At 50.6% G+C, this 9,295-nt stretch overlaps 1 protein-coding gene across 3 annotated transcripts in view; it reads right to left on the bottom strand.

Moving 5' to 3' along the window:
• The window catches only part of ATOX1 (antioxidant 1 copper chaperone), a 20,107-nt gene extending 14,222 nt beyond the window's left edge, over positions 1-5,885 (bottom strand). The window contains exons 1-3 of one of the 3 annotated variants that reach the window (XR_002829376.1): positions 5,782-5,878; positions 945-1,064; positions 345-420 (exon numbers count right to left, since the gene is read on the bottom strand). Coding sequence is in view for 2 of the 3 variants with exons in the window: in XM_014456171.2 (XP_014311657.1) it covers positions 345-420; positions 945-1,001 (133 nt within the window). In the remaining variant the exon portion in view is untranslated. Of the gene's footprint in view, positions 1-344; positions 421-944; positions 1,065-5,781 lie in introns of all 3 variants that reach the window. The other 2 variants (XM_014456171.2, XM_006089115.3) reach the window with 2 other exon arrangements.
• Positions 5,886-9,295: the final 3,410 nt, after the last annotated feature.

The raw sequence follows: 9,295 nt of genomic DNA, 5'->3' as shown, positions 1-9,295 counted from the left end.
GGTTGCAGGCTGATCTCCATGCAAGAGTCAACTAATCCATGTGTTTCTCTCTCTTCTCGTCTCTCCCCCCTCCCTTCCACTTTCTCTAAAAAATCAATGGAAAAATATCCTTGGGTGAGGATTAACCAAATAAAAAAAGAAGCTCCTTAAATGGTGGTGAGGATGAAATGAAAGCCAGTAAGCAGAGTACCTGGCACATGCTAAGCACTCAGTACATCTTAGTTGTACTGTTATTATCAGCTTCAACCCCAGCTTCTCCTGCTCCATGTCTGCATGCATTTGAACACAATATGAAGTTTATCGGCCTCCCCCACCTCACCCCCAACCGAGGGCCGCTCACTCACCTCCTAGCTTGTTGAGGACCCGAGCGACTGCATTAGAGCAGCCTTCACAAGTCATGTCTACAAAGAACTCGTGCTTCTGAAATAAACAAAGGGGACCATGAGCCAAGACCTGCAGGGAGACCCACATACCCCACCAGCATGCAGGCCCATTCACGGGCCAAGACACGGGGCAAGGTCTGGCTGTCGTCAGACTCACCCGTCGCCTGTTTCTGGGCCCCCCACTCTTCAAAATGGAGTAACTAAGGATTTCTGTATCTCACAGGCTGCTGCACTGAGTGAGATAATCCCTCCAACTCCTTTAGCAGTGCCTGGCACTCAATGAGTTCAATCAGCTGGGAAGCCAGTTTAAAGTGTCAGATTCTGCCCGAGCTGGTTTGGCTCAGAGGATAGAGTGTTGGCCTGCAGACTGAAGGGTCCTGGGTTCAATTCCAATCAAGGGCACATGTCCCAGTTGCAGGCTTGATCCCCAGTAGGGGGCGTGCAGGAGGCAGCTGATCAATGGTTCTCTCTTCATCATTGATGTTTCTATCTCTCCCTCTCTTCCTCTCTGAAATCAATAAAAAAAATATATTTTTAAAAAGTGTTGGTTTCTAGTCTCACCTTTAAAATCCTGTTTCTTGAACTAGGGGGCCATCTCAGGACCATCGACTCTGACATGGGTGGACGCCCATCCTCGGAGCCATGCTGGTCTGGTGGTCTTATTTATGCATCGAAGATCACCTGCATTAGAATCACCAGGGAGCTTGCAAAGACTGTAGGTTCTAATCAGCAAGTGTAGGCTGGGGTGTCTACAAGGGCTAGGAAGCTCCCCTGGTGATTCTGATATACAGTGACCACTGCTCTCATCCAAATGCCTCATTCTCAGAGGCAGCCCCTAAAGCCTGGGGAGTGGATTTGCACGGGCTCCGAGTGAGTCGGAGGGCAGACCAAGGAGGGAACCCCGGCTCCTGGCTGCTGCATGCAGGCCCGACACCCACAGTCTCCACGATATCCAACACACTGAGCTCCCAGAAGACAGAGACTTCGTCCACTTCACTGCTGCATCCCCAACACAGGCACAGCTCGGAGATATTGCAAGTTTGACTCCAGACCACCACAGTATGGCGGGTGTCGCAATAAAGCAAGTTGTGATCTTTGCCTGGAAAGGCAGCTGGTCACCTTATTTTACTCAGGAGGAAACGGAGGTTCCCAGGGGTTAGACTGCCCACAGCAGTGGTTCTCAACCTTCCTAATGCCGCGACCTTTTAATACAGTTCCTCATGTTGTGGTGACCCCCAATTTCATTGTTACAAATTGAACATAATTAAAGCATAGTGATTAATCACAAAAACAATATTGTTGGGGTCCAACCCCAGTGGGTCCAGGGATCCCCAAAGGTATGGACGGAGTCGGCGATGAAGGAATGACACGGAGACAGCGTTCAGTTGATCAGCAGCCTAGCCAGGATCTCTAGCCAAGTTCTGGTTAGGATCTCCAGCCAAGTTCTGGCTAGGATCTCCAGCCAAGTTCTGGTCGCCAGGTTCTGTTGCCATGTTCTCTCTCTAGGTTCTCCAGCCAGATTCTCCAGCCAGGTTCTATCCAGGTTCTCCTGCCATGTTCTGTCTAGGTTCTCCAGCCAAGTTCTGTAGCCAGGTTCTGTCCAGGATCTTTTGCCATGTTCTCTCCCTAGATTCTCTCTCTAGGTTCTGTGTTCTGTTGTCTTGTTACATCTGTATTTATACCAGTTTATTTTAATCCTATCAATTTCTATTCCAAAGGCTAGGATGTTTCTTCTCCATTCCAGGCAGTAAAGATTATGTAGCTTAGGCATGACTGTTCATAGTTAAAGTGATTAACTACCCACCTGGCACTTAGTTAAGGGCTTTTATCCCCTCCCTAACTTCAGGGGAAAATCCCTACCTGGGGAAACAACCTTTCTCGGAGAGGTGACCTTGGTTAAAACACATAGCGCCAAGAAGGGGAGCAAACATATTAAGAACAGTATGCCATATACGCCAGATCCTTTGAAACATATGCTGTGCAGATGTTTCTTCCCTGCGACTGTGTCAAGCAGCAAGGATGGACCGGCTCCAGGCACAATATGTAATTATATATGTGTTTTCCGATGGTCTTAGGCGACCCACAGGATGAGAACCGCTGGCCCACAGTCACGTGGCAAGCATGTGCTGAGGCTGGGATGTGAACCCAGGCTTTCCTGGCTCCAGGGACATCCCGTTGGTTCTGGACCAGCAATCAGCACTGCTACCTACCACTCTCCCCCCGCCCACACCCCCCCCACACCCTCCCCCTGCAACCCTGACTCTTAGCAGGAGCTCTGGGAGTGGGCACACCTTGTGAGGTAGCATGAGTTTCTGCTGCCCAAGGGTCTAAATCACCAGATATCTGAAGCTTTCTTCTGCAGACCACAGACAGGTCTCCTTTCATCTTCACAGTGCAGCAGCCAGAAGCCAGCAGGAGGCTTCTGGGTGGCAAACATGACAACCCAGTGTTCTCCCCCTCCATTGTGAAGTGCAAAAGTAAATTTGGGGGTGGTGAAAAATCTAACGGGCAGCATATGCCATTCTTCACAGAGAATCCCAAGACTGGCCCACCACTGAACGCTTGACTTTGCGCAGCTCCAGCCCCTCAAAGCCTCTGATCTGTCACCTGAAAGTGGGTCCTTTAAAGTCGATGAAAAAAATCCAGTAAGTTGTACAACTCTTTCACAGAATCTCAGAACTGGGAAGGCGGGACGAGAGTGGGGTCACATTGTCCAGCTCCCCTCCCAGAAGGAATTCTTTCTCAACTCTCCAAGACAGTCTTTGAACACCCCAAATCCTGGGAGCTTACTACTGGTAATACTTGAGTGCCTCCTCTGTGCCAAACATCGTTCTAAGCACCTTCCGGGAATTACACCGTTTAATCATCACAAGAATCCCATGAGTTAATCACTATAATTATCCCTTTCTGACAAATAAGAAAATTGAAGTTCAGAAGTTTGGCCACTCACTCAGTGTGACATAGCTAATGAGTAGCAGGGCCTACACCCACCGGACATAGTCTCCAAACCCTAAACTTAACCCCTGTGGTCCTTGTGTTAAAATGGGGTTTGAAATCTGCCTGCCTGTAGTTCTACCCTACTTGTCCCAAATCTACACACGAGCTACCATTTCTTGTGGACTAGCTATGTCAGTGGCTGTGCCAACCATTTTAGTGGCATTTTTCCAGTTAACACTAACAACTCTCCTGAGAGGTCAGTTTTTTTTGTTTGTTTTGTGTGTGTTCTTTTAAAAATATATTTTGATTGATTTCAGAGAGGAAGGAGAGGGAGAGAGATAGAAACATCAATGATGAGAGAGAATCATTGATCGGCTGTCTCCTGCACAACCCCCACTGGGGATCAACCTGGGCATGTGCCTTTGACTGGAATAGAACCCGGGACCCTTCAGTCTGCAGGCTGACGCTCTATCTACTGAGCCAAACCAGCTAGGGCCTGGGAGGTCAGTTTTTATTCCCATTTTACAGATGAGGAAATCAAGGCGCAGAGAAGTAAAGCAGCTTAACTGAGGTCATCTGATTGGCAAGCAGAAGCACAGATTTTCAGAAAGGTTTCTGAGATCCCAAGTGCTTGGGAAACCTCTCGGGTGACAGTCCTCCGCCTCCTTCCTTCAGCTGTTCATCTCGTGACATGGAACCAAGTGCCCTCCATACCGGTCAAACCTCTGAAGGGTCTTTTGTTTGTCAAAATCCCCAGAAGTGAACACAGAATAGTGATTCCCCGGCTGGCCTTCCTCTCACTGCCACGCCCCTCAGAAACCTGGTGGCCTCCACGATCCTGGTCCCAGGGTGATTAGTGCTGTCCGCTAACATTTGCTCAACTGGGAGGGCTGATCCTGTCAGGCTCTTAGTCCATACTTTGTGTTGTCTGAGGATTTGTCTCAAGGCACCTGCCAAGACCCAAGGGAAATGACACCTGAGATGTTTGTGGCTGGGCCCAGGGGGCCTCTGGCTCACCTGCCTCTTCCCCAAAGCTCGGCTGCTAAGACACAGGCCATCTGTGAGACACCTCTGAGTGCTCGCTGGGGGCAGAGCTGAGAACTAGGCACCATGGGGGGAAGTGCTGAACACCACATGACCCAACCAGGATCCCTAGGATGCAACTGGGATCGAAGCTTCCTCCCTGGCCAGCGTGACTACTTCTGTCGGCGCATGGCCAGGCCAGAAGAGACTGGGAGTCTGAAGATAAGGGGATTAATGCTGGCTCCATCTGACTCCCAAGACCTTGAGTAAGTTACGGGCTTTGGTGTTTTGTTTTTTGTATTTGCAAAAGGCCTTAATTTCTTTTCTTTTTTTTTTCCAAATTATAAGAGAAAGTTTATTTAGAAAGTTACAGAGGTAGTAGAAGTGAGCCAGCTGGGCTTCTGAAACAAGTTACAGAAGCAAAAGAAGGGCCCTTGGAGCTTAGGAGAGAAAGGTAGGGGGCCTGGGGGGAAAGGCAGGGAGTGTGCTCCCGAGAGGGAAAGTGAGCCAAAAGGCCTTAATTTCTTTTTTTTTTTTTAAGTTTTAAAAATTGATTTTTAGAGAGAGGAAGGGAGAGGGAGAGAGAGAGAAACATCAATATGAGAGCAATATGTCAATCGGCTGCCTCCTGCAAGCCCCCTACCAGGGATAAGCCCGCGACTGCATGTGCCCTGATCAGTAATGGAACCGGCAATCTTTTGGTGCCAGGGAGTCGCCCAACCCACTGAGACACACCGGCCAGGGCATGATCTTAATTTCTTATCTACAAAATGAGGCCAGGAGCAACCTGAAATATGCGGAAAGGCTGAGTGAGCTGCACAGACCAACGAAGACCTGCTCATTCCTTCCCAACTCTGCCACTGAGCAACTGGAGACTTTGGGCAGGTCCCCGAACCTCTCTGGGGCTCATGGGTTCAAGTTCAGAAAGTGGTAAAAGTACTGGATCCATTCAGTGTCTCCCTGTACAGAGTGGACAGGGAAGGGAAGAAAAACACGGACCTTTGAAAACCTGCCGCGTCCGAAAGGCAATGGCCACCCCGCCCGCCCCTGTTTCCCAGCCAGCTCCCCGGACTGGCGTGTCCAGGTGGGGGGCACAGAGACCGGGACCCGGACCGGGACCAGGTCCGGCTCGCCACCCACTCCCGGGTGAGCTCGGGCTGCTCTCTTTCCCCGTCTCTGCAGGGAAGGACTGGGCTTGTAATCGCTGGAGGCCTTGCAGTTCAGATGCTTTGCAGCCTGACTTCCACATAAAACCCCTTTCACATTCAATTTCCCGGAGCCGAGGCAGGGGCTGGCGGGGGGAGGGGGGCTGGAAAGAGGGGCGCTCGCTCCGGCTGCGCCCGAGCCCTGGAGGAGCAACATCTGGCCAAGCAGCTGTGCAGCAGAGGCGCCAGCCGGAGAGGCGGGCTGCGCGGGGCCGGGGCGGGCGGCCACTTACCGGCATGACCGAGGGCGGCGGTGGGCGGCGGCGGCGACGCTTCTCGGGGTTCCGAACGCTGGCGCTGCTGTTTCCGGGCGTGCGCGCCGGGGAGCCGCCCCGCAGGCCAGGCCCCGCCCCCGGCAGTTAGGCCCCGCCCCCTGCCCCGGCCCCGAGCTGCCCGGCCGCGGTTGGCCATTCCGCCTCCTTCCGGCGGGCGCGGCCGGGACACCCGCCACTTCTGAGCGAGGCGGCGAGCGTCCTGGGCTGGCCGCCGCCGCCTGCTGGCCTTTCTTAGAAAGCTTGCTTCCTCCCAGGGCTGCGTTAGGGGCTGGAATGCAAGGGCCCCTTAGGGACCAGGACAGACCCCGTCCTTCCCATGTGTTCGCTCGGTCACTATTATGAGTCCCCAGCTGGCTAGGCATCCACAGTGCAGAAGTGGAAAAAACGCAGCCGAGTAGGGAGCCAAGGAAGCGTGCGTGGTGTTGCAGTGTGAACGGAGTCGTGTCATAGGAGCAGGAAAAGCTAACGCAGACGGAGTGCGCGTGGTGGGGGCACGAGGGGAGCAGGTGGTTCTGGAAGAGGGGAGACTGCGCAGGAGGTGATAGCTGAGCGAAGGGAAGAGTGAGGACACCTTCATCTGGTCTGGGAGGAAGATCCTTCCCTCCACTTTCCAAGGTTCTTTCTGCTGGTCTAATAATTAAGTTGTCATGAGACAGATTAATGGGAGAAAATGACCCAATTTAGTAACGTATCTATGTATGGGAACCCCCCCCCCCCACACACACACACACATGAGAGAGTCGGAGACCCCATGTCCATGAGCGTTCTGAGATACGGGAAATGACGAATCTATGACATTCTGAGCTAAGGATGAGGTCAAGTACTTGGGGCTTCCAAAGGCAAGGAAGGTCATTCTCAGAATGGGAATAACGGGAAGAAAAAAGAAAAAAGAGCAGAAGTTCAGTAATTAGAAGTTTGCCCTAACATATAAATAGGTCATAGAAAGTTATTTCTGGTCATAAATCTTATTATGGGCAAGATCCCTAATTTAAATTCTTCTAGGTAGTGGGGGGTGGGGGCACAGAAGTTTCTCTTGAGTGTAACAGGACTCGGTTGTCTTTAGCAGAAAATAATCCACATATCCAAGAGGCTCATCTTGGGGTAACTCATTATGAGGCCCTACATGATGAAAAGAGATGAGAAATTTGGGAAGGAGGGAGGCAGGCAAAATAGCAAGTACAAACCTTGGAAGACAAGTGTGAGCATGGTTTGAGAGGTGGAGATATTCAGACTGAGAGGCAGACACAAGAGAGATGGGAAAATGAAACAACAGCCATGGGTGAAGACAGATGGAGGCAGGTGCTGTAGGACACTTCCAGAGAAACAGGCCAACATTTGGAACTTCAGACACACACACACACACACACACACACACACACACACACACACTAACAAGGTGGTTCTGTCCTTGGAATATCCAAGGATTCTGCCAAAGGGGCTCAGTCTATATAGTTTCAAAGAATCCTCCACCAACAGAGTGCATGGAGAGCTTATAAAAACTCAGATTGAGCACTTGCTGGGCAGCTCAGTTGGTTAGAGCACCGTCTCGATATGCCAAGGTTACAGGTGCAATCCCCAGTCAGGGCACATACAAGAATCAACCATTGCCCGACCGGCATGGCTCAGTGGTTGAGTGTCGACCTATGAACCAGGAGGTTATGGCTGGATTCCACGTCAGGGCACATGCTGGGGTTGCGGGCTCAATCCCCATTGGGGGGCATGCAGGAGGCAGCCAATCGATGATTCTCTCTCATCATGGATGTTTCCATCTTTCTCTCCCTCTCTCTTCCTCAATAAAAATATATTTTTTAAAAGTTATTATTTTTAAAAAAGAATCAACCAATGAATAAATATATAGAACAAATCAATCTCTCTCTCTCTCTCTCTTTCTCTCTCTCCCATCCTCTCTCAAATCAATTAAACACACACACACACACACACACACACACACACACACCAAAAAACCTCATATTTCTAGCCCTGATTGGGTAGCTTAGTTGGCTAGAGCACTGTCCCAATACACCAAAGTTGCAGGTTTGATCCCTGGTCAGGGCACATATAAGAATCAACCAATGAATGCATAAACAAGGGAAATACAAATCAATGTTTTCTCTCTCTCAAATCAATATATAAACTTTTTTTTTTTAAACCCTCAGATTTCTAGGCCTCACCCTGGATACATTGCCCCTGAATTTCAAGGCCTACTTTTAGTCCCCCTCCTCCTTCTGGCTTTGGGAACCACTAGATGAAGAAAACTATAATCTTAACACATGAAACCTTTTTGAGAAAGCGTGCTGGTTATTGTCTCTCAGCTCCAATTCATCCTTTTTGCTACTCTGTGAAAATGGATCCGGACCATTACATTTTTTTCCTTTGCCCACTGGCAGGATGTTAAGCTTCCTCAGGCAAGTTTTTGTAGAGACACTGGGAAGGGAAAGGTTTTCCTTCCTGGCTTCAGTGCTCCCTGAGGCATGTGTGGCTGCCCCAGGCCCAGCGTCTGAGCATGGCTTCTCCAGCACCAGGCTCCTCCTGTGCAGGGGGACCAGCAGCACCTAGCAGCCAGCAGCTTCCCCCAGCACCTACCCCCTTGTGTGCTTTCATAGCCCAGTGCCTCCAGTGAAATGCCTTTTTCTGTGAAGAACTTTTCCCAGCATCCTCCCAGGTGGTTTTCCAGCCCAGAGGGTGGATGTCTAGCAAGTTCCACCACCAGGGAGTTCAGTGGGCCAAGCCTGGATCTCAGCCGAGGGGTGGTGGTGGGGTTGGGTGTGTGTGTGTGTGGGAGGGTTCTTCCTTAGGCACTCTATCTTACTATCTTGGCTACCTAGTGTTCTATCGTTTTGTTGTTCCATAGTCTATTTAACCAGCCCCTATGGCAGAAACCATTGGTTGGCTCATCTAACACTCATTCCCAATCTTTTTACTCTTGCTACTCTACAGGCTAGATCTCTCAATACTTGCTTTCCCATCCTCCCTTGCAGCCAGTTTGCCCATAAGCTACGGCTCTGGATGAAGAGTCCGAAGCGGAAGTCTGGAAGGAGTCTAGAAGCTTAGAAGAAGCTTTTGGGAAAGGTCTTGCTTTTCTCACAAGGAGAACAGACATCACTCCTTCCCCTTCCTGCCTAGAATACTGATGCGGTGTCACTAGTCATGTGGTTTAGACCTCCTGACCTTTTCCTCCCTAGGGATAACATCTAGGCCTCAGCTGTATTTCAGCTCCAGGCCCAGAAAAGCAGAAAAGCCAGACAAGTGATGCCATGGCTGCCTCAGGATCAGCTGCGTTGAGCAATCGGTGGAGACCATGACCCTGAAAGGACACACCTGGGAAAGCTGATGAAATTCTATTGAGACCCCTCCCTGAGACCTCCCCAAAGATTCCCACCAGCCAGAGAGAGATACATACCCCCAGCAAAGACCCATTGGGAGTCTCCTTCCAGGGAGTACATCCTGGCATTCCCTTCCCCTTCTCCTTTCC

The sequence above is a fragment of the Myotis lucifugus genome, unplaced genomic scaffold (genome assembly GCF_000147115.1).
Source record: "Myotis lucifugus unplaced genomic scaffold, Myoluc2.0 scaffold_56, whole genome shotgun sequence".
NCBI classification, from domain to species: domain Eukaryota; kingdom Metazoa; phylum Chordata; class Mammalia; order Chiroptera; family Vespertilionidae; genus Myotis; species Myotis lucifugus.
Note: the sequence above shows the minus strand (reverse complement) of the source record. Positions and strands in the feature narration are given on the sequence as shown.